Here is a 26,553-nt window from a genome sequence, read left to right on the forward strand (position 1 = left end):
ATAATATTATTATAATAACACATTATTTGAGTCTGTACCTAAGTTCGTTATTAAGACATACGTAACGTTATTTGGGGCTTGTTTATGTTTATTGCTAGTACGGTCAGAATATATTTTAAATTACGTTGTGTCACTCAAAATCCTTGAACTTAAAAAGGTGAAGTCCAAAATTTAAGTACACATCTCTAAATGAAGACGAGTTAAGCAAAAAATATTAATTCCAATCAAAAAAAGCAATTTCTTAATATACGATACAAAAATTTATTTAACAAAAAAAAACTTGTACAGACGACGACTGACATCAAATGCAACTTTATATAAGAGGATAATCCGGTTACTAGATATTATTATAAAATGTATGTTTAAAAGTCATTTTTATGATCAACAATTTATTGGATGCAATATTCAATTTATTTTATTATGTGATCGAAATGCAATTCGAGATATTGCTGTCGTTAAATTTTATCGTAAATATTGATATGTGTTTTGTGCTTCTTTCTTTGGAATAGAATCTACAGGTTGAGTGGGAGTGGGTTTGAAGATTTAAATACAAATTTGCATCTATGGCCAAAGGCCAATCGTGGCGTAGTGGTACAAAGGTGTGACTCTAAGCACAATAGGTTGTGAGTTCGATCACGACTTGAGGAAATGAAACATTTATTTAAATGTATATTTCCATTTCTTCGCTCTTGTGTCGAGGCAAAGCGCGGGGTTGAGTTCCACCACTCAACGCGCAAGTTCTGTGACTGATAGACCCACAGGCGGATCTACTGAATCATTGAGAAAGGGGTTTTTCGAAATTCGGGAAAAACTAATAATTTTACGGCTTAAATTTTACACACGGACGACGACTAGTCTAATATATTTATAATATGGGTGAACCCACATTATAAGTTATTCCCAATTTTTTCTTGGAGATGAAATTAAAATGCTGAAATATAATATTCTAAGTTTTTTTTTTTTTTTATTGTTATTTATTTTAAAATAACATACCCAAATCTGGGAAGCACTAAAAATATTATTAGATACAATTTTAATAAAATAAAATACGATTATAACTCTATGAATGCAACTTTTAAAAAATTGATATTTTTGTATTATTGTATGGATTCATTCTTGTAAAATCTTTAGTACCATAGCTTAGTAAGAAGCTATAAAACGAAATACATTTAATTTACATCACCAGTTGATAATAAATTACCTAGTACGTAATTAGCTTTCGAAGCGTTTTCTAATATGATCTCGTTACTCTCGCCTGCCTTTTACCTTTTCTGACATCAGTTTACTTTTGCACTAACTTGAAACACCAAGAAGTTATTACTGCTGCAGGGAAGCATGCAAATACTTTTGAAATGTATTTAAAATAAACTTTAGAAAATCATGTTTTTTATGATGTTTCCCGTTATTTCTTTTTTTGTAAGGAAGTAAAGAAAATAAAATGTAATGAAAAAAAAAACGATTTTTTTGTTTTATTTCACAACTGATTTTATAGATTTAAATATTAGTCGTCGCTTGTTGCAATTTGGCAGTGTAACACTGTAAATCTAAAAGTTGTGTGGGTTGAATCCCCATTCGAACTTTAGAAGAGTGATTTATAATTAAATTATTTTAATTTTCAATGTCTCGAATATTAGGCGGAATGTTGGAGATGATGGTTGTTAACACAGATTTTCCTCTGCCGACCTCAGAATATGTGAGAAAGCGAAACCAATCATCTAAATGTATGTTTAATTTCATAGACATCATTACAAAAAGGAGTAGGTTCGACTGTAAGTTTTTTTTTGAAATAACATATCCTACGTAGTTATTTTCAAAGTAGTTTATACTAAACGATGCAAGTCGTCGTCTCAGGTAACATAACTTTACTGCCCATTGTTATTTTACTTACTTAGTAAAGTATCTCTAATTTAGCAAAGATTATACGTTTGACGTCGACTTACGCTGCCGCAAATTATAGGACTTAAGTTTAGTACTGGTCACTGGTAGTGAAGTCACTAAAAATGCAAGCCTTAAAAGATCTATTATTTCGAAAATATTTATATATACATACATTTGAGGTATTTAATATTTTCACGTCCTCGCTCTGGTAGCGAGGAAAAGCGCGGCGTTGAGTTACGCCTCTCAACACGCAATCACTTGTAAATTCGGAGGAAAGTTGGGAACTAAGTATCTTAACACTAGGTTGCCTATCCTGCTATAGGTAGGTATATCTTGAAATTAATTTATTAATCGTCTCAAAATGTTGGTTTAATCTCCTAAAAAATAGATTTTATAATTTAAACAGTGAAATACCTGCCAGTAAAATGCCCGTGCGCGCTAATTGCTTAAGCAAAGTTGACGTAGTGTGCTGCCCCTGCCAAATAACAAGGTACTAGCATATCAAAAATTGTAAATAGTTTTAGGCTATCGTCTCCAGAATTTGGCGAAAAATGGGCACGTAGTGTCTTATCACTAGGTTCCCTCTGCCTACCCTGATGTGTGGGATACAAGCTGATAGGTAATAGTTTTATAACATCTGGAAATCTTATTTTCAAGACACTTTCTATAAGTACAAATATAACAAATTAATAATTAATTTTTTTAACTTAAATTACAGCATTTAAGCCGAAAATCAGCTTTAACTTCAATTAATTCAAAGTTATCACACAGTAAACTCATAAGTAGTGCTCCGGATGTTATTAAGGGATTCCAAAATTTCAAATAATTGATTTTTTTTGGTTCTGTAGCTGTGGTCATATTAATTATGCATTCTTTATAATTAAATCTCCGACAATATCACAGAAGAGACTGGCAGAAGAAATTAATTACACTCTTTCAATTGTGGTCCAACAACCTGCTCTTAGTCATTAAATAAATATTTTTAGACGTCTGTAAAACGTAAACAAATTCAAGACGCTTTCCGAGCCATCGCTTGTTAAGTGGCGGAACTTAGCGCCACACTGGGTCATGTTACCAGAGTTTGGAATTGAAAATATTTCATTCCCCCATATGGGAACGAACCCACAATCATCAAGTTTACAGACCTTAACTGTTTTTTTTTACAATATTACGTATAGAATATAATTTTATTAGGATTACTACTGTATTACTATACAAGAATTCCCCACTTTCCAAGGTTCCCAAGCAGGTGAACGTGTCAATCGCATCTAAATAACGTTCTCAGCACGAAACAGTCATCTATATGCATCCACTCGTAACTCGTATGTAACAAACAATTGCAGTATGCTAATCTAATATGTTGTTGTTATTTCTCTTATTGCGTTTAAAACTTCATCTTTTACATTTAAAACATTTGATGTGAATTTGTGGTAATTTGGAAGAGGTTTAGATTAGGCTTAGGAGTTTTAAAGAATGAGGAAGTCCGAATGTATCTATTTTTTTCTTTCTTTTAGATTTAACTCTTAACCCTAGCGTGACTCTCCAAAGAAACGCTATGGTGTTTTAATACATGTATAATCCGTCAATACAGGTAATAATGATTATTTACACGTTTAGATAAGAAATACATAATTATTTTTGTTACTACAGCTACTTTTCTTTGCGACTGTTTAAAACAAACTGAGCTTTGCTATTTGATCAAATAATGAGTGGCGTCCACTGACAATGAAACTAGACTATGATTTAGATAAATATTCCCACATTTGAAAAGGATGTTTATAGAAACTATGAAAACGTATATACTCTGTTAATTTGTAACCCACAGTTACCTATTAAGTACCAAATTCAATTATAAAGTAAAAAATAAAAACATTGAACATGTCTTATTTTTTTTTTGTTTCACGCTTTGAGGATAAAGCGCATATACACGTAGCGGGGTAGGCAGAACGAACGAAAAGTGATGAGACACTTAATTCCCCACGCCCCGCTCAAATTTATTTTCATATTTAAATAATTTGTAACAAATTATTACGAAATTAACGTAAAGAAAAAGATTTTTAATATTCTTTTTTCATTTAAAATAAAATTGTAAGACTCAAATATAAAACATATTCTACATTAAACAAAAAACTGACGTTCGTGAAAGTATGTCTATTAAAATATTAGCATAATTTCTATGGAATATTTCACAATATAGCGTGATAAAATGGCCACTATACAAAAATTCGCTCGAGGTAGCGACTGCTCTTGAAGATGGAAGGTGGAAGGCTGTCAGTTTGAAAATTACTGTTTGCGTGATATACCTGCTTCCTCTCATTATTTTTGCTAAAATAAAACAACTGCTTAATCTTCATCCATGTATCCCGTTTTTGTTGAAAAACAGAATTTATAAGTGCATTCTCCACTATTCACTAACGGCACGTCGCGTTTTGGTTTCTTCTCAGATATATTAATAAAATGTATACTTTTTTTAGCATCTCACACATAGCAGGATAGGCAGAGGGAACCTTGGAACTAATGTTAAGTTCCGTTCCCATTTCGCTTCTGTGCCTACTTTCCACTGGACTCCGTGGAATTGTGGTACTCAACACCGGGCTTGGTCTCTTTAAAAAAGCAAGGATATGAAATCAATTTCATTCCTGCGAGTAAGAATCGAACCCACAACCGTCGCGATTACAGTCGTAATCTTGTAAGCTTGCGCCACGATTCAACGGCCTCTTACTTACTTAATATTTAAATAATAAGAAAAAACTAAATAGTTATAAGTATTTAGTGTTTATGTGCATGTCTAAGTATATTTTAGTTTCCATGTAGTTAAAAAAAATAAAACAAAAACCAGGAAATACTAGGACAATATATAATTTTTTCCAATTAAATTTCCAACTTCCTATAGCATCTGTTTCCCATAAGGCACGTGTGGATCATTACCACAGTTTGGAATTACTGTAAAATTGCCGGTAATCAATGGAACTGGTAATTGAAAGTGACACGAAATAAATATAAATCAAATATTTTTATAATACATTGCCGCTATTATTTTAAAATTTGATAGACATTTTTTTAATTTTTTTAAAGTTAAAATGTAATTCACAAACTAAGGTAGGGATAATATTTGGTCGGAACAGAAAATAAGTTGCAAGAAACGTGTAAGTAATTTTAGGTTAGCTCGATAAGAACGTATAGCTAATTAATTTGCTAGAGCGTTTCTAAGCGGCGCGGTTTCAAAACCCGATATTTTACAAGTTTTATACTCAATACTCTCCATTTTATATATGACAGAGAAAGCACAGCGAGGACGTCTCTACGCAAAGCCAAAGTGTCAAACCTCTTACAGATCATTGGGATCCCCAACGATTCGAATGGACACTACACTACCACTAACTTTTGTTGTAATAAAATTAAAAGAACTTTAAAATTAAAGCTTCTTGTATACAAAATGTTGTAATTCAATCACGCAATGCACACCATTGTTTCCGAGACGCAATATTGGTTATTAATTTTCGTAAACATATATCCCTTTGAAAACGAACTAACTGTATAGGAAATCATTACCAGCGAAATTAATAATTGAAAAATGGCAACCAATGTCTGAGGTTACGTACCGTGAAATTTGGAAATTAATTTTATGTTCGACATATTATAATGATATAGCGTTTATGTCTTTAAACATAAAGTTCACAATGTTGTCGTTTTTAATAGTCTTTTTTTGGATCAAATTGTGTACAGGCTTGATCGACACGTTTCCCTTTTTGAGGTTTTGTTATGGAATTACATACTTTAGGTGAGTTGTTTTGTTAATTATATATAAACAGATGTAATAAATGTATTAGCTTTATTAATGTCATGTAGATTTTTTGAAAAAGTTTTACTATGATAAGTACAATGATGAGACCGTCGTGGCGCGGAGGCACATCGTCTAAATAAACGCAACAGTTGTGGGTTTGGACAATTTCTTCTGTTGAAGGAATAATTAAATCGAGGGAATAAGATTAATTAAATTGTATTCGATCGCTCTGATAACAACCACGAAACAAAGCAAGGCTTTAGGTTCCGCAGTTCAACACGCAATCTTTTCTATATTGTACGGAAAGTAGAGGATGTGTCTAAAACTAAGTTCCTTCTGTCTACTCTGGTATAAAAGGGAAACAGCATGAATTTAAAAATATATATATAAGCTCAATAAGCTCGCAATTTTATTTGTGTGGGCTTTGTTTTATTTAGAATATTGTTTTCTCCCTATAATATATATATAATATATATTTATAATTTGTTTCTTATAATACTTAAAGCTATCGAAAAGTACAAACAATAAAGTACTTCAAGATATTAGATACGGCTATGAGGGCCTCGTAGAGCACTTGTGTTTTGCAACATAGAGTGCAGTGGGGCAGTTCTCTCATTCACGTGAGAATGGCGGAAACGGCCACAATGAGCACTTGCACTGGCGGTTTCCGGTACAGTTTAAAACAACATTTTAGTTTAACACCTGCTTTTCAAATTTTATATTCTCTATATTTACTGTAGAGACTTTAAGAAATTGAACGCAGCAGGATTCAAACCTGCGCAATTAATAAACTGTCTAAGTGCACAGATCACTACTTAAGATATATGATGTTATCATAATAAACGAAGAAATATTTTTTTATCTTTTAGTAATAGTACTAAAGCCTAAATAAATATTTCATTACTAGTTAGGTACTACTAATAGAATAGAATAACATCTTCAAAATATTATAATATCTTTGGGTACTGGAAATTTCGACGTAGGTAGTGCATGGTTTAATGGATAGAGAGCTAAAACAGTTTGCGATAGCCGCGGGTTCAATTCCCGCTACGTTCACATTTTTATATGTTTCCTAAAATATTTTTCTATCCTCAGAAATCCGTGCCATAAGTCTTTAAAAAATGGAAAAAATAGTCAAAACACTTGTCGTCTCGAGTGCCCCTACCTGTGTCTCGGAAGTGCCGGCGCATTGTCTCACGCCCTGTGACTCGAACACTAATGCGATTTTTTTTCGTCAGTTTGGTGCCTTTATTGTGATATCCTAGTCCTGTGTGCACGTGTACCACCTTCCTTCACTTTGTCTTCATTTAATTTTCTGAATTATTTTCTTGATTGAGCTTAAATGTACGAATAAAAGATTGAAAGATGATGCCGATGTGGCGCTGTGGTTTTGGGTTCGATTCCCATAAGTGTTCTTGAATTATTTCCGTTTACTATCTTTGATAAATAAAAGAGACTTCATGGAAAGCATACAATAAAATGCCTGGTCAGTAATGGAGAAATATAAAGCTCATTTTTAAATTACAAACAGAATCGCTACAGTTGGAACATTTATGACTGTATATGCAATGGATATGAGTTCTATATCGGTTGATAAACATGATTTAATATAACCTTCAGTACTTCAGTAGACTTTGAACTCACTCTCTGTGCCTAAAGGTTTTGGATTAATTCAAACGTTCAAAGGCCAAAACTATCAATTTTTCAATTATATCCAAGATGTATCATATATTTTATTGAAAAAACGAAATTAATTATATGTATTATGTATTATGTATTTTGAATAATATGATAATAGCGTTCTCAAGCAATATAACAATAAAGCATCTAAAATTTATGGAGTCCGTGATTAAAGATGACATTTCGAGGATTTGAAGTCATAAACATAAATCCTAAAATGAGATATGTCGCAGTTTATAACGAAGTCAAATTAAAATATGGTTTTATTTTATGGATTGTTATAAATAAAGGAGTATAATGCATTTTCTGTTGCTCTTAAGAAAATGGAATATTTTTTTATTTAATAATTACATATTTGATTTACGATGAATTCAATAATTCCGTATATAACAGGAAGAAGGAATGTAGCGTTAAGACTCTGTTTCCTCCACTCTTCAGCAAATTTTCGAGACATCACGTGTTGAGGAGCGGAACTCAGCGCCATGCTTTGTCTCTTGACAAAAACGAGTCAAAAAACCGAGTGTAGAAATAAATATATAGGGTCGAGAGTCTTCAAATACGTCACACTATAATAACACTATGATACTGTTGACTGTTCCTTGCTGTCGTGAGGACGACCATCATTTGTTTCAATTAATTAGTCTCGGTAAGTAATAATAAAATACTCATTACTGCAATTGAAATGCATCCAGTGTAATGTAATTATGCAATAAAATGTTAGACTAATTTAAATAACGTATTAAAGCTGATAAGTACAGTATTCTAATTAAATCATTTTATTAAATTAAATTAGGCGGAGAGCAGAGAATGGAAAATGTCTCCGAGAACAGAAACGGAAAATTACTTCATTGCTATATTTCGAACAAGAGAGTGAAACATATTATTAATAATGAGGACAGTCGTGGCGCTGGAGCACTGTAAATGTAGGACAGGTTGTAGGTTCGCTTCCTACTCGAGGAAATGTAATATTGAATATTTTCATTCCCCCGCTCTGTTATTTATTCGTATTATACTATCTAATCTAAAATTTACGTTTAAGATTTATATACCTTTTCTAAATGCAATTAAAAAATTGACACGATTGAAGAGATAAAATTGTGAAACGAGCGCATCGGCGTCGATTCATTTAGCAAAAAAATGTTACCTCTCATCTCAAATACTTGAAAAAGACATAAGAATCCCAACTTTTTGCGCTTCATTAAAAACTGTACCAAGTTTTTGCTCGAAGGCTGCGCACATACGAGTATTGTGTCGTTGGGTATTTCAAAAGAATATACCCTACTATTAAATTAACTACTACATTTTAAGTGCCAAATCTTCAATCTCTATGGCTAAAAGAGTATATGGATAGTAATAATTATATAGATATAAGGCCACATTAAAATAATTACTATTTATTATGAAATATTAAATCTAAATTAAAAAGGCAATTTTGTTTACAGTCAGCCTAACCGCCGGCCGACAGATGCCCGGATGCCAAGTTCCGTTCGAACCTCAACCAGCAGAGCTCTATCTCATAATTAGGCTCTACCTTGCAGTCTATTCGAATACAATATATTTAAATGTTACTAGAAATAAAATATTCATTAGTAAGGATAAAAACAAGCTTTGCAAATCTTTGAATTTCTTTCAATCACACAATTGTTATTGAAAATAATAATAATAATAATAGTATATTCTTAAAGTACTTAAAGTGTTATTCCACTTAAAAAAGATTTTTTTTTAGGAAAAGTACAGTTGGTGGACGGCTTACAATAGGCGCGGTTTCAAATCTTGCTACGTGCAAATTTTTATACGTTTTTCAGAGATAATAATAGTTTTCTTTATTACAAAAATGAACACCCATACACAAGACAATGATAATAATAGATTGATAGGTAAAGAGAAAACGGAACGGAAATGTACAAGAAACGACCTATTCCATGCAAACTTGAGGCATAGTATGTAAGGGAAGAAGGGTTGGGGGTGTGAACAATGATTAAATTCATAGATAATTTAAAATATATAAGTTACTATATTTGTCAACGTTGATATCTTTACCGTTTCGAAATATGAACTATTTAATAGTACAATTTTCTTTAGCCAAATTATCTATATTAATAATATTTATAATATAACTTAACAAACTTTAGGTTCACGCTGTGTTCGCACGTAAAGAAATATATTTTTTAATATTCTTGTTTCATATTTTAGAATTTGTAAGACAGAGTAATAATAATAATATTTTGCAATGCAAAACTGGCATAACCTATTGATTCCTTGTGTCCTTTTCATTTACCGCCTATTTCACAGACAATACTTTTGTCCGCAAACCGGATTCAAACTCACGACCATTACGTTCAACCAGGTATATCCCGAATACACGTATACCTATCAGTATTTTTATAATAATTAAGCCATTCATTTGCAATGTCGTATTGTTTGATGCGACAATGGTCGTTCGTGACGGACACCGCGGTAATACTTATAGTAACAGCTCTCTTAATGACGTTGTAGAGCACGAAATTTGTATGACAATATAAGTTTCAGTTAAGCTTTCGTTTGTTTTACGTTAATTCTTCTTGTATAGAATAGTTGAAATGACAGATTTTTGATAATGAAATAATAATAATTAGTGTTATTGTAAATGTGACAGGTAGGTTGGTTGGAATTTTACTCTAGAAAATGAAATATTCAATTATTTTTTATTTTCTAACTCTAGTAACGAGGCAAAAGCGTGTCGGTAAGTTCCTCAATATGCAGTGCTTCCAGAGTTTACCCGAAAGTGGGGAACAAAAGTGTCTTCCTGGGTAAGGAATATCACTAGGTTCCATGTTTAGCTTCGATTTGTTCTCAATTAAATTACGATTTCTTTAGAATATTAAAATGTATGGTGATGATGTATGGTTAAAACTCAACTGATTTGTGTTTCGTTGATATTACATATTTTTAGCTTCCTAAATAAATCTAAATCAGAAAGAACCTAATTCATCAATTGTTGTTCTACTGCTTTATAATCAAATCTACAACCACCGATTGTGTCACAGTTCACTACTACTATATATGAGCTGTATGTAACTTCTTATAGAGTTTTAAACTTTTATTATTTTATATCAAACACAATTTCCAATACACATCTGTCTATATAATTTATTGCTAAATCTTAGTAACAAAAAAAAACACTTAAGCATGTATATTGTACTAGGAACACGCGCCTCAATAATAATTCTGAAAATGTTTTCTCTACAAACGAACAACTTACCTACTACCGGTCGGATATATTATTTGTATTTTTAAGTACTTCCTAAGAGCAAGCGTTTATGCTATAGTTAATGTTAATTTATGGCATTTCGGCTTTGGCAATATTGACAGAAATCAGTTGAGTTTCAAAATAGGTTTGTGTTGAGTAGAGTCACCATAAATATTACTATTTAATTATGTTAAATTTTCAATTGAAGTAAAAATCATAATTCAAATTATAAGAAATCTAATCTCTATTACTTGCAACAGCAACAAATACTCTTTGTTAATAAATTAATTTATAAGATTTCCTCGTATTATATCCCAAAGTCATATGTCATTCTGTTTTGCTTTCTAACCCCCTCATCATCATCAGCTTGTAATTGTCCATTGGGTTTAAGAATTTTTAAATTAATAAAATTGTTGTACTACATTATGAAAACATAAATATTTTATTTGCAATCGGCATAAGTAATCGAACCCACGACCAATGAGATAATTATAGAGTATAGTATGACTGTAAAAACGTTATATTAATAAATTTATTAACCTTATAACATTTACCAAAATATGATATGGTAACACTAGCGTTAAGGGATTACACCCAGATGTCCAAAACACCTTGCGAGAAAGGTGTTCATAATAAATTTGTATACTATAGTATACTATAGTCTACTATACTATACTACAATACTGGTAGGTACCAGTATTGTTAACCGATTGTCATTCAAGCGCCGACAACGGACACGACGCGGCCTAATATGGCACAAGCACAAGGTGCATTGGGAATGTCAATACGTGAAACGAAAGGATTTTGTGGTTTTTTTGCTATATTGTATTCAAATGTATTAATTTTATTGAATTATTGTTATATTTGTATGTGTAGAATTATTTATACTTTGATTGATTTGAACTAGCTGTCGAAAATAAGAATTTTGAAACGTACATTATATAACCTACTTTTTTTTGTTAAGTTGGCTAAATCTAAGCTTTATATAATTTCTTATATAGTTATTAGCTTCTTTATATTTTTTACATTAATGCAGCAGCATACAATTTAAAATAAAAATCTACACGTGAAAATTCGAGGACAGACATTGGAGGAATGAAATAGTTATCTCTGCTGTGTTTGAGAAAGAAAAGAAGCCTAAGGCTTAAAAAAATATATTTTTCTCAGCTTCACACTGTATCCCGCATATAGCAGGATAGACAGAGAAAATTAAAATAATGCCTCCGAGTGGGAAACAAACTCTCAACCATCGCGTTTAGAATCACGCGTGCCTCTGTGTCACGACGACCTCACACATTTAATACACATTTTGACCATTTCCATATGGTATGGTATATATAAAGTAGCTGCAATATAATTACGGTGCAGGTGTCACCAAACATTGGCGCGTGTCATTAATACTTAGTGACAAAAGTAAATTAATATAAATTAAACTTTATTTCAGCGACCCTCAGTTACCGCCGTCGTCAGTCACGCGACATATTTTGATTAATAGAAAGTATGTAATAAATAGTATAGGAAATGGGATCGGCATTGTGTTTTATGGGGATATGTGAAATTATTATATTGCATGGCATTAATGATACTGCGTTGTGGTGTAGCGGCTGTCTGTAAATACGACGGTTGTGGGTTCGATTCTGACTCGGAGGAATTAATTATTTTCATTTTCTCGCTTTTTTTCTACCATTTAAAACGTAATGTCTCCGAAACATGTTGGAAATTGGAAAACGGATTCACTGTCACACATGTCACCACATGTGTTACAACACTAGGTTCCCTCTATCTACCCTGTTATACGCGGGATATAGCGTTTTAATTTTAAGTTTTTTTAGTTTTACCCCGTATTTCACACGAAGCAGGAAAGGCGAACGGAACGTGGGAACCTAGTGTTAAGACACTTTCCTAGTTTTACCGGAACTCAACGCCGCTTTGTCTTCTGAAAACCTGTTGCTTTTACAGATACACGCTTAGGTCCCTGCGCCACGACTGGGCTCAATAATTTTACTTATGTTTAAAAATATTTAAAGTATGGAGAATTAATATACTTATTATGTAATAGGTATATATATATATACATATATAGGTAAAAACCACATGACATATTGTTACTAAATTCTCGTAAACAACTTATAACAGTCGTTTGGGCAGATGTGGATCACTCTACTAGCCTTTTGTGGATATACACATTATACCCTACTACATAACAGGTATGTTTTTTATTTTATGAGTTATTGATAATAATAATTCGAAATTGTTTTAAATTTTGTTTAATAAAATAACGAATGTCATTCTGTTAGATTGGTTTTTATGGCAATATTTTCGGTGTATAATCTATGATTTTTGCGTCTCTACTAATGATATATTTTTGTTACAGGATTAAAATGTAATGAAAAATAGGATTAAAACATATAAATTAATAAATAAACTCTAATAATGTATGTAGGTATAGCAAAATCTATGAGATGAGGAATATATTTTTTAAAAATCCTTCGAAGCATATCCACACTAAGCCTACCTTTCATTCTCAAACAACAGGTGTTTCGATGACTGGAGCACGCATGATCTGCAGTGTATTGTGTTATATATGCATTTATTATTTACTGTTAACTTAACCAAAAAATATATTTTATAGCTTCACGCTGTATCTCGAAGGGAACCTACTGTTAGGACATTTCGTTCCCCATTTTCCGCCTAATTCTAAAAGCATTGTGTGTTGTCAACTCAATGAAAATATTAAACATTTAATTTTCTATGATTTATGAAATGCAACATTTTATTTTAAGCGTTAAAAAATGAAGTGGTAAGGATAAGAAAATGAGATTAAGCTCTATCATACAGCAGATTCACGCTTTTTTCAGCATAACAGAGTAAGCAGGTTGCCAGACATTTCGTTCGCCACTTTCCACTCAATTATCGAGACATTGGTTGCGAATGACAGAACTCCACGTAGTGCTTTGTCGTGTTACCAGAATTAGAATATGAAATCACTAAACAACTTCCTATAATCAACTGCTTGTAACTATAAACTAAGTATTACTTACATCATATTCTATAACATAAAGCGATAAATAATTGATTGGTGAAATAGATTTTATTTTTATCATAAAGAAACTGTTAAGTACCTCCGTACTTATTTAAGGTAGTGCTTATCTTAAAAATAGATTCCATCTGCCTACTCCTTGCTAAATATGGTATGTTACTGTATTTGGTATACATGGTGAAGCGAAATTTATGCATAAAGAAAACTACCCAACAAAATTTATTTAAAACATATTGTGTTCAAAATTTTTAACTTTATCTCAATTTATAAAGTATAATTATTTATAAGATCTCGAGGAACACCGAAAATATTTGAATTTAATATTGACACGGGAAATAATAATAAAACAAACCTTTACTATAAAAAAACATCGAGACATGTTTATTGTCAAATACAATTATTTAATAAACACTAAGCAAATATACATATATATATAACGACTATTTATTAATAATATATTTTAGTTGTTTTAATAATTTATCGATTTTATAATAATGCTACAGAAACAATATATAGGAAATGTCAAAATCAACAACGTGTTACAGATAAAAAAGGCGTCCACAAATCAAAAAATAATAATCTTATGTAAATGTTCCAAATATTGCCAAAGTAATCGTTTTTATGGATTTATTGTCATTTACACCGGTAAAGTTTTGCAATGTTCAAGTTGTTTGGTCAAAATCTATATTTTAATACATAAAGTTACATAAATATATAAGAAAAACTTCACAACTTTTTATATAATTTATCTCTTTCTTTATAACATCAAATTTGTAATTAAAAAGATTTATAAATATAAAAAAAATACACTTCTAAAAATTTACTCTTACGATATAGAAATATAAAGTAGGCGATATATTTAAACAAAAGATAAAGATATTTCCAAACCAATTTGAACCCACAGATTCAGTATTAAATTAGAATGCCATTTTTAACAGTGGTATCCTACATATTTTATATACTTTTTTATTTAAAACGTACAAAAACAGCACAGATTAAATAACGACTTATTAAACCATAGACAATAAATATGAATGAGAAATCTTATTAATAACTTTTAAACTATATTAAATTGTTTATTGTTTTATCACAATTATTTTATTATTTTGTATGCATATATTAATATTTATAATTATGTTTAAACAGCACCTATTTGAACAATCGGTAGAGCTAGCTGGAATGCATTTTCAATGTATTTTGAGCTATTTTCCGCCTGAAAATAAAGAGAAAACCTAGTGTTAAGTCACTCCGTCTCCCACTTTCTGCAGAATTTTGGGGGCATTGCGTGTTGAGTGGCAGAACTCAACGCCGCGCTTTGCCTGCCTGACACCAGAGCGAAGACGTAAATATTTTATTAAAATTATTTGTTATTAAATTTTAATAACCAATAACATACATACCTCCAAAAATATATTAGTCATATAGTTATTTATTTGTTCTTCATTACTAGAGGAGAATATACGGAGCTTATCTGAGAACTGAGTAGCTAGCTCACTAATATGTTTTGATATAACTACTGTCATCCTGAAAATAAAATCATTATATTTGTAATTATAAGAAGAATAAATATTTGACAGAGCTAAAAAATTAAATAGCCGTCATAAAATTGCAAATTTTACAAAATACATGAAAAGAGCCATTCACTGCACAAATCTTATTACTATACTATTTTTAAATTGTATGTATTATATTCTTACGAATAAAATTGTAAAAAATCTCCCGCAGAGATGTTAACAACGTAAACCTAGCTTGATAATAACGTATGGCATGGTGGTCATGTCGTTGCTTCCAGGTTTCCAATAGGCATATGTTCTAGTCACGTTAATACATTTTCAAGACTAACTCTAGTTTTTGAAAAATGTTAAAATAAATTGTAAAAGCACTTAGTCATAACTTTTTATAATTATTGAGAAGAGTAAAGATTTTGCCACTAGACGCAATGCCTTTGGCCAGTTTTATGTCAGCTTTATTATTCATAAATATTATTTAAATAGCCATCTTAAGACACATTTTTAAATATGGTTACATTACATTACTGACGGCGACTTGGTAGCGCGAAGTTAGCTGTAGAGGGTTGCGTAGATTTTACAATTTTCCTTCTTTATAATTATTTTATTTCCAAGTCAACAATGCGCAAAAGTTCAGAAAGCCTAACTACAGGACGGCCACGACTCGTCGACTGGACTATATCCTACTACAACTTAGTAATCAATACTCACTGTGTAAGCGCATCAGCTTCATCAGCCGTGGACCTTCTGGTCTTCACTAGAAGCATTTCACCAGTTTTGTGATACAATTCCACTGATAACGCCGTGGCTTGTGCTAAACTGCTGACAGCTTTTTTATATATAGATTTCTCTGTTATGTTATCTTGTGTTTCTAACCAATTTTGTATTTCCGTGTATTGTCTGAAAAAAATATATATTAATAACAAATTTATAATGATTAGCTCTATTTAATTTTGAGACTTTCGGTGGCACAGTGTCTGACTCAACTCACACACTATCTTGAAAATTAGAATTGGACTTTAAAACTAGGTTCACGCCAAAGCCGCATCTCCTGCATACATAAGGCATAAGGAATTTGGGTTGAAACATTCCACATATAAATAAAATTTGAACTATATGTTAAATAGCGATAGTCAACAATGCGGCTCACCAAAGCGAGATAAATGAAAATTAATTAACAAAAGAAAAATACCAAAAGTAAAGATACTATACTATACTTTATTAATGGCTGAAATTGTAGTTTTAATCCAATATCTCGAGTTGCTTTCTGCAATCTTTCTAATAACGCGTCAGGTTTAGATACATCTTGAGATATATTTTCATCAATATCATCATCCTCATCGTCATCTGGCATTTCACAGAGTTCTGAAACAAAGTAATAAATAACGTTTTAAACTATAAAATGATCAAATTAAAATTAAAATTGAATTATTCAACACAATGACGCGAATTCAGGCAGTGTGTTATGAACGGAATGGAAACACTAAGATGGATGACCAAATAGGTCATCAACTTCTCCAAATTCTTTATTTTATTCATTCTAAACAATCTGTCTATTTTAATAAAATTCTATTCCTTATGGAGGAACTGAATACAATTATCCACTAAGTAACAAAAACATTCCTCTGACCAAAGATCTCTTACAGTCTTCACAAAACTTAATAAAAAAAAAAAAAAAAGATTTTACCAGCAACTTGTTGCAATGTCTCTTTTATATCTTGTCTCTTATCAGGGTCGGCTGAGCGAAGACGCTCGTCTATTCTCATACTGACTTGCTTTGATAACATTTCTAGTGCTTCTAAGTGGACGAGACCTGGAATGAAAATACAGTTCCAATTTTATTTATATAAAAATTTCGATATCTAATATTTCTGGTGTCTGTTGAGTTTCGCGCTCAACACGCAATGCCTCCAGAATTCGGCAAAAAGTGGGGAACGGAAGCCTACGGATCTGTGAAGTTAAAATAAAAAAAATATATTGATAATATTGATTCCAAAATATTTTTTTATTCAAACATACTACAAGAATTCCTCTACGATTCAAACTATGACATACAAATAAAGCATGAATCTATATAAGCTGTATTCTCTCAATGATACCAAAAGTATCTTATCTGATTAGTTTTTTACATAAAGCTTTCCATTTTTAAATTACAATCATTCTTCAATAAAAAAAAACAAACAACAAATTACCCTCAAAGTCATCAAACAATGTTTCATAATGGACCTCTTTAGCTTCCTTCTTGGCCTCTCGTATCATATCTTCTTCGTCAGCTTTCTCTTTTGCCTCTCTCAGTAATTGTGATAAGACGGGTTTATCACCTGAGTCCAGGCCTAACATAGCCCGTTTCTTGGCTAGGCCTGGATCACCATCTTGGAGGACTTCCATTGTCTTCTTTCCAATAGTTTCGAGAGTGTCTAAGCCACCTGCTATTACTTTTGTACCTGGAAATTTATATAAATAATTAAGTTTTTCGATGAGTATAATTTTTATAATATTACAGAGATTGCTGTGTTGAGGCCAAAGTTGCTCAGAGAAACAGCGTCTGATTTTTAATGTGACGGTTCTGTGTAGGATTTCCATTAGGAGGAAAGCTGGGAGGGAGGCTAGTTATTTTCATTTCTTAACTCTGATAAAATGTCAAAAAACAATGTTGATTTCTACCACTTAACCTGCAATGTCTTTAAAATTAGAAAGTATCTGGAGAATCGTGTATTTAGATACACCGGAGACAAATGATAAGTCATACAATGTTTTTAAATAATATATCCAATTTGATTATAAGCCATTGTGTACTCAATTTAAGCATTTGCATTATTTGAAAATTTTTAGAAAAATAATTTACTTTTTAATTTCTTTTACAAAGGAATTTGCTTTAAGGAATGGAAAAGAAATGAAAGAAAACTATTGCATTTTATGTAGAAGAAGACAATATAAATAAAAAAGATAAGATCAAGATTCAAGAAAAATGCAATGGTTCCATTACATACTAAATACCTATTTATTAAATTGGAAAATGAAGTTGCATCCACAACCATCATAATTACACACAGATGCTATCTCACTAAGAATGTTTACATTATATAAGCAACTTGAGTTTTTAAAAAGACCTACATAAAAAAATTATATAAAAAGTACTTACTAGTAGTTTCAACAAATTTAGTGACACCAGACAATAAACTACCAAATGGAAAAGTACCATCATTACTGTCTCCTTTATCTTGTTTTTCTTGATTATCTTGTTCTCTTTCTGGTGTAATTTGTTTAATTTCATTATTTTTAGATGACTTTCTCGCTAATTCTTCAGGATCTGGGGCCCCTATACCTGTTTCAAGGACGGTTGTTATGCCCTGTAAGAAAAACAAATATTTGTGTAATAAGTTTAGTTTAATAAAATTGTTATACATTTCCTAAATGAGTAATCATGTAAGTATCTCTTACCTGTGACACTTGTGTAGTCAAAGTACTAATACCAGCTGTTGCAGTACTGAGTAACGAATCCACACCCCATCCCCATCCCCAGCCTTCAGATTTTGATGACTGAGGATTTACATTAGTTTGAGAATTAGGTGGTTCCTGAAAAAATAAAAAACATAAATTTTCATAGAGTTTACATGAATTTTACTTTTAAGTGTTGAATACATTTACTCTAGAAGAGACTAAATTATTGTCTACACTTTTGTGACATTATTTTATGTTTAAGCTTCACACTGTATTGCACAAATAACAGAACAGAAGGAACAGAAGGAATGTAGTGTAAGACATTACCTAACCTTTCTTTCCAACTTTCGAGACATTGCTTGTTGAGAAGCAGAACTCAAAACTATGATTCGTTTCCTTGCCAGAGAGAGGATAATGAAATAAATCATTACTCTTATTGGAAATAGCACCTACAGCCACTGTACTTACAGCTAATGCTGTGCTGATAATGGTTATATACAAATAAACAAAATTATCTCATAGGATTTAAATATCATTATGGCCCAGAACTGTAAATATTTATCTTTGAGTTCAATTGGCACTAGTGGGAATGATTTTTTTTTCATTTTAGTCCTCTAATAAAAATTAGATTTAGAATTCAGGCAAAAAGTAGAAATCTGATTTTGTTGACACTATTGTCTTCCTGTTCAGCCCATAACATGTGTAAGCCAGTAAAAACATGTTTACAATTCATGCATACAAGTAACATTGCATAAATATTTTCTATGAAAGAACTATATTATAATGAATTTATTTAATATATATTGTAATTTAATTTATATTTTCCATTATAGTACAATAATAATTATTAAATTATAAAGAAACAAGTAGATATACAGTGTAGCAAATATACCTTATTTGTAGAAGTTACAGTTGAACTTTCATCTCCCCAATCATCAAAGTCATCCCATCCTGAACTTTGTTTTTCACTACAAGCTTTATCTTCTTTATTTAACTCAGCTACAGTCTTGTCTTCTTTTGTGTTTGAAATATTAGACTTTGGCTGTGCATTTTCTTCTACTATATTAAAATCATCCCATCCATCTCCAAATTTATCCTTATCATGAAAATAAATAAAAAATTGTTACTAAAGCAAAATCGTTTCTAGACTATATTACTTACTTCTTATATTATACTACTTGATACTTAAACTTTTTTTTAACATTTTGGATACCTGTTTATTTGAAGATGCAGATTTAGTGGAAACTTTTTTAATATCTTGGTCCGATTCTAAATTATCACTATAGTTTGAGGAAGACAGGCGTTTTTTTCTTTCCTTCTTATGAGGGCTACTGCGGCCCTCGTCAGCACTTTCGAAATCTTCACTATCACTTGACGGCATTATTAGTTATTTTAAATATTTCCTACAATGTTTATTACACCCTTATTGCGATTATTAAAACGTCTTGTGTCAACTTTACTGTCTACGTGTTTGACAGTAGTGTACGACGTTGCGTTTCAAGTAACGATAAAAAATTAAATAAAAACAGTTTTAAATTTCGATTTATTATATTATATTTTTATATAGAAATATAATATTGTATTTTTACATTTGGTAAATTACAATAATGTTTAATAAATACAATTTAATTATTATAAGCGTGAAACGGAACCTTGTTATAATTTTGAGTTCAGTTTAAATTCTTTTAACGTAGTTTTTGTTTAAGTTACTTATATTTTTGTTATCCTTTGTAAAATAGTTTTCCTTAATAGTTAAAGTAGCTATCGTTTTTTTCTTAAATTAAATATGTATTTGTACGAAGCATTGTAAAATATTTAAAAAAGTGAATATAGCTATTTTGGAATATTTCATTACCTATTAGTTATTTAAATTAATATTTCTTAATTTTAAGGTAAAAGGCAAGCTGCATTACATTAATATTTAATTCCTATTTTATTATTCATAATTATTTCAATGAACTACAAGTGTATTTATTTGAATCATAAAACGTTTTAATGGACAGGTACGTTCCTTTCTAATTCTATTTACTATTTGTAATATAACTATTAACAAATGCTAATACTATTGCATCCTGCATGTATTGTATCCGTGTAGACAACAATATAATTAGCAATCGTAATAAATTTCATTTATTTAATGCTTGATCACTTTATTGGTTATTAAAATTAATCGATGTTATTTTCAATTTATTTATAGTGCTCGGTAATGAAAGACGTTTATATAATTAAGGTTAATTATTTAATTGTTATGGACTTCATACGAATTGCAAATTGCACTTAGAATTTCTCTAGATAATCATTATAATATTACTAATTTGTCTAAATTAACTTAATTGAATTTGTTAGATGTGGAAAATAAATGTAAATTACATTTACATTTTTAAGACACATCTTCCATTTAAAGAACTGCAGGTCGTTTGGTCTGCCCATTCAAATTATTCTACACCGAGATAAAATATTTTAATATTATTAAATTAATATTATTAAAATATTTTATCTCAGTGGTGGTAATATACATATTTGATGTATGTACCTACAAAGTATCTGCCACCTTGAAATGCTCGTACCTAACAGCTTTTAAATATTTTGCGCACTTATTTGATACTTCTTACCAGAATGCTTGCATTTCAAAACGAAATCAAATCAGCTTCATCCTGTATCCCGCACACAGGTAGGCAGCAGAGGGAACCTAGCGATAAGACACTCCGTTTCCCACTTTCTGCCGAATTTCGGAGGCATTGCGTGTTGAGTGGCAGAACTCAACGCCGCACTTTGCCTCGACACTAGAGCGAAGAAATGGAAATACAAACATAAATAAATATTTCACTTCCTCGAGTGGGTTTTGTTAACGAAGTGTTCTAGAAAAGTTTCTGTAAGTAAAAAAACTATATCCTCGCTCTGGTAACAAGGTAAGGCGCAACGTTCATTTCTGCCATTTTACACGAAACACTTATTTTCAAAATGAAGCCGAAAGTAGTGAATGGAACATGCCGCTGAATAGAACATTAAGTTTCCTCTAATTACACTGTGGTAAACGCAGAATACAGTTCAGAGTAGATAGAGTTTAAAATACGTATATTTTTAAAAATATGATTAAATTTTAAGCTACATATAGTATCATTTTGTTGTTTAGATTCATTTATATAGTAAACTACAAAACAAAATGATACCATTCGAATACACAAAACGTAACTGAAAGTTTAATTTATTCCATTAAACACCAACGTCATCTAATCCGGGCAGTAATAGTAACAGATTGAATGTATGCAAATGCAAATTGACTTCACAAACCCGACGACGACGGCAGATAGGTAGGTAACGTATATAACACACGCCGCATACGCCGAGGAATGCGCGGCGTACACATGCACCTATATGTGGTCGTAGGCACATAGCGAGGAATCGTAAATAGATTGAATGGATATGTATCTACGTACTTTTTGCTCGTTTCTACTTGTGTTTAGCAATGTGGAGGTAGAAGACGGTGCGGCGGACGTCGGGGCGTCGGGGCGTCGGGCCTCGCTCGTAATGTAAACATTGTGGTCAGCAGGAATGCATTTAGACAGAGGTGCTCGTGTTCGGTCATCGGTGTTCGAGGATATTATCATGAGCAGTGATAACGTGGCGCGAGTCCGCGCGCCAGTCTGCGACGCGGGTTCGCGTGGAGCGGTCGTGCGCAACGTCGGTCCGTGCAGTGTCGTGCGAGCGCCTGTGCTCGCGCTCGCGTACGCGCCGCATTCCATCGTGGGGGCCCTTCGCCGCCATTGGCCGATCCCGCGTGACGTCACTCCTCGTAATGAGGTATTCAACATGGCCGTGTAGCTAGTTCGCGAGTGTGCTTCGTTATTCGTTTGAATGGATTTAATCAGTGAAATATGCCAAGGAGACGAAACGGTGAGATACCCTTGCCCGACGGATGGGATTACGCGAGGGACTTCGATGGAAAACTTTATTTCATCGACCACAACAGTAGGAAAACGACGTGGATCGACCCGCGAGACAGGTAAGTTTTCCGAACAGAAGTGTTAACCCGTAAGAGCCCCATGTCAAAACTTCACATTCCAATGCGATTTTTAGTGTTTTCTGATTGAATTCGCCAACTGTGGCTCCGGTGTGCGCAAGTGGAAGTTTCAGTCTACATTACGACAGTGTTGCAAAAAGTAAACATATTTTTAAAATAGAATAAATCGTCAAAAACAAAGTGTTCTCGCCGCGACGCTGTCGCCAGCTGCCGGGAAATATGCGAAACTGTCTCGATTTCACACGACATTCCACAATTGACTAACAACAAATGACCTAAACACAAATTATGGTTATCATTTTGTTATCCTTTGGAATGTCAGTTCAGTTCTTGTTTTTTTGTATGGATTTAGTATAATTCGTGAGCGGCGACGGAACGCGACTAATGAGGCCAAAAAACTGGTTCACAGCAATGTTAGACTGAACTGGCGCAGAAATAATTCGATGAAGCGCTCGTAGCATCGTATCGGGCATGATGTGGGTCTGTTCGCCGTCGAGTGGAGCGGCGTGTGTCGGTGGGAGACGGAATGCAATGCATAGGCAAGTTGTGCGGTGTGAATGACAGGCCGTAGAATGCGGCCCGGGCCTGCGGCGATGGTCGCGCCTTTCTAAAGCGGCGCAGCGCACGCCTCCCCCGCGCTCCCGGCTGCTCCGCCACCACACCACCGACCCACCGAGCCCGAGTGCAGCAAGCAGGTGCTTCGCAACCACGACGCATCCCTGTTAAATACCGATCATGTCTAGCCATATCTATTTACCATACTTATACACCTGCAGCATTGTCCTAAAAAGTCGACCGTAAACTCCACCTGCACTTGAAACGTTCCTGTCACCGTTAAAATGTATTGATGAATGGAATGGAGTGAAGAAAAAACATAGGCACAAATGGTACTGACATATGTTTGTCATGAGGTTAAACGTTACCAGGCATTACGGTACATTCTAGTTGTTCTTCTTCTGTAAGATACATAAAAACAAGACGCACGATGCTTAAGACATGACCATAAAATGAAATTAAGGTCAAATTCTGTTCCATACCTCCCATACATTACTAACGTTGGTAATAAGCGTTGTATTTTGGAAAGAAATATACGTAAAACCTAAAGGTTATTTTTATAAGGTGAAACTAAATACTATGTAATTTGAAATACTTTAAATTAGTCCATATAAAACAAATAACTAACTTAAATGTATTTGACTTTACGACTTAAAACTAAATTGATTAATCCCAAGAAACATTCAGAAGATCTGGTTTCAGTACATTGACGCCGTAATAAAATTGACCGCTGATACATAACATATTAACGTAAGATTCTTATTAGGGTTGCCAAAGTAACCTGCTAGACTGCTAACACGAATATTTAGAGGCTATCTAAAAGTATATTTCATAGAAACAAGCCACATGTTTAAAAAAAAGTGTTTTTTTATTTAAAGTTTAAATGTAAAATAACTCAAACTGAAAGCATTGTAAAGAATACTATAGTTACAGACTAAGTAATATTCTCTACAAAACGCACACAACAAAAGCGAGCTACTAAGCCAATTTATTAATGCTAAAAATAACTTGCCATGTCTCCAGAGCATTTGATGATATTAACCTTTTAACAGAACTTAAACGAGAAAATGCTAATTAAGAAAGGGTGCCAGGATCACAAATGACTGTAACTAGAGAAGTTGTGTCTTTATTTTTTCAAATTAATTTTATAATTTTACGAACTCATAAATATATCGAATATATGCATTTAAATATGTATTAAGATGTCATATGTGGAGGGACTTTGCGGTTTTATTATTAAGTTAAAAAAACCCTACGATTCGTTAGCTACGCATTTAAATACAGGAAAAACTGTTCATCGCATTGTTTAATAAAGAAACGTGGAAGACAATGATAGTGGATTTATCCAATGGGAATTTGTACGTGATGCTCGCTGCCTATTACTTTAATTATATCACTCTAGTGTATTTTCACTCAGTACTTTGTACGAGTCGCATACCAGTCGTTGCGTTAATGCATAATTCTATGGTACGAGTGAAAATCGCTTTGAATGTCTGTGCGTATTCCTCTAGAGTCTAGGTACACGAGAATCGCGATACCTAACTGCGATGGAATGTTTCAATACAAATTTGCATGTTCATGGCCCATAAGATTTTCTTATTCAATATTTATTACGAGTCCACTTGTGTTTTAATTCGATGAAATAATATTTTTTATGATACAAATTTGCAGCCAGTCGTTCGCTGATTCATATTTTATAAGTTGTATTGGCTGTAATGTAGCCTGTCTTTGAGATTGTGTAACCCAAGTATGTGTAAAACATCTTGTGGATACTTCCCACGCACTACGCACGCCTTCAACCGTAACGCTGTAGGGGCTGGCCATTTTACTGCGTTTCTTGACTCTAATCGAATGCGAGTCCGGTCACTGTGTAGCGTCCCGATATCAGCAATTAACAATATCGATCAACTGGTTGATTGCTGAAATTAGTTTTGTAGGATACTTAAGCAATTGTATAGGTAACTGGAATATGCTAAACAAATAATTGATCCGCAGGGCGCGGCGAGCGCACGCCAAGTAACACGTACAACACTGTTTACTTTGCGCATACCTCTCAGATAAAGATGTCCTTGGCGGTTTTTTAGAGAGACGCGCATCGACTTCGCTGCTATCCACCTATTTGTTTGATTTTTATTTTTTAATTTTCTACGAATTAGTATTAAGTTTATTACTACCATTCTGCATACCAAGAAAGGGGGGGAAAATAATTAATATAATCTCGCGTGAACTCGGACCATAACCCATGTGTTATAAATTACATAAATGACTGAGCAAGAATAATATGTATCGATATTTACTCTCAGGAGTTAATTAAAACATACCACATTCCTTTTTGCATTACATTATATTTTGATCACATCTTTGCTAACATGCAATAGCAGATATATTACTTCGTACAATAATGAAAAACTATATTTTAACATTATATTTTTTATTTGCTATTCATTTATATTTAAGTATTTCATACTCACAGTAGGAATTCTTAAAAAAAAAACTGTTATAAATGCAATAAATTATAGTATAAGCACGTCAGATTTTTTAAAGATGGAAATTTTACATGTTTTATCACCGCGTCTTACCAAAACAAGGAGCTATGATAAATCTTGGCGCTATAAAGGTCATAAAATTTATTTACTTAATTTGCATAAGCTTTTAATTGTAGAGGCCGACCGAGCTTGGTCAAAATAAAAATGTTGTACCCGTTTCCTCTTCAGTTTCAAATATTTCAATATTTGTGTGAAAGTAAACTTTACTGGAATAGTCTTAGAGTTACAATTTCTATGATATGCTATAAAGAGGTCTAATAAAAATTAAACTAATTTGTGCAGTCGTGTCGAAAACGTTATTTCTGATTGGAAAGCAATTAACGAGGTACTTAATTAAGTAAATGTATAGTAGTTTGAATTCAACATGGATCTTTATGTAGTACGAAGAGATGGATTCCATTTGTTTATTTTATTATAATAAAATGTTATGTAAAAATATAACTAATAGATGTAACTGTCGCGTTTAACATTTGAAAGTTTATGATAGAATGATTGGGCAAAAATTTCCTTCTATCAAAATAGACAGTGTAGATTGCGGTCAGTGTTAGGTAACAAAGCCTTTTAGTCGTATCGATTTCTGCGAATTTAGTTGCGTTATTTACATTAAAATTATACGATCTGAAAAAAAAGTCTTCAAATTTTTAGAGTAAACAGACGAGATCGTTATTATAAATAAATTTTGATCCTTGATTTTGAATAAATCATCGGCTGCTTTAAGCGTGGGTGAAATATGTGACCATAGCTGGGTAACATTCTAAAGTCTACCTTGTTCCATAATTGTACTTTGGTATTTGAAATTGTAGTGTTAAAATTGTGTAGGCACCAATACTGTAATCGCTTCGGAATGCTACCACCTGCAACATAAGATGGT

General features: G+C 32.3%; 2 protein-coding genes across 3 annotated transcripts in view; one reads left to right on the plus strand and one right to left on the minus strand.

Annotated features, from left to right (window-relative positions):
• Positions 1 to 13,964: 13,964 nt before the first annotated feature.
• Positions 13,965 to 22,372, minus strand: LOC146533176 (protein FAM114A2). 2 transcript variants are annotated; one of them, XM_085196872.1, is made up of 10 exons: positions 21,998 to 22,372; positions 19,453 to 19,656; positions 18,561 to 18,695; positions 18,262 to 18,469; positions 17,312 to 17,563; positions 16,807 to 16,932; positions 16,337 to 16,484; positions 15,831 to 16,019; positions 15,012 to 15,135; positions 13,965 to 14,824 (listed from the first exon to the last, which is right to left on the minus strand). In XM_085196872.1, exons 1-10 carry the CDS (start codon positions 22,370 to 22,372, stop codon positions 14,750 to 14,752), a joined length of 1,836 nt encoding a protein of 611 aa, XP_085052998.1. In that variant the 3' UTR covers positions 13,965 to 14,749. The 2 variants fall into 2 exon arrangements, with proteins under 2 accessions (XP_085052998.1, XP_085052997.1); XM_085196871.1 differs by lacking the exon at positions 21,998 to 22,372 and adding an exon at positions 19,774 to 20,038.
• A 50-nt stretch (positions 22,373 to 22,422) lies between these two features.
• kibra (WW and C2 domain containing protein kibra) overlaps positions 22,423 to 26,553 on the plus strand; it is a 65,123-nt gene continuing 60,992 nt past the window's right edge. The window contains exon 1 of the mRNA XM_085196870.1: positions 22,423 to 22,563. Coding sequence (XP_085052996.1) covers positions 22,436 to 22,563 — 128 coding nt within the window. The 5' untranslated portion in view covers positions 22,423 to 22,435. The remainder of the gene's footprint in view (positions 22,564 to 26,553) is intronic.

The sequence above is a fragment of the Heliconius melpomene genome, chromosome 13 (genome assembly GCF_056956725.1).
Source record: "Heliconius melpomene rosina isolate 202511_hmr_F chromosome 13, ASM5695672v1, whole genome shotgun sequence".
In the NCBI taxonomy this organism is placed as follows: domain Eukaryota; kingdom Metazoa; phylum Arthropoda; class Insecta; order Lepidoptera; family Nymphalidae; genus Heliconius; species Heliconius melpomene.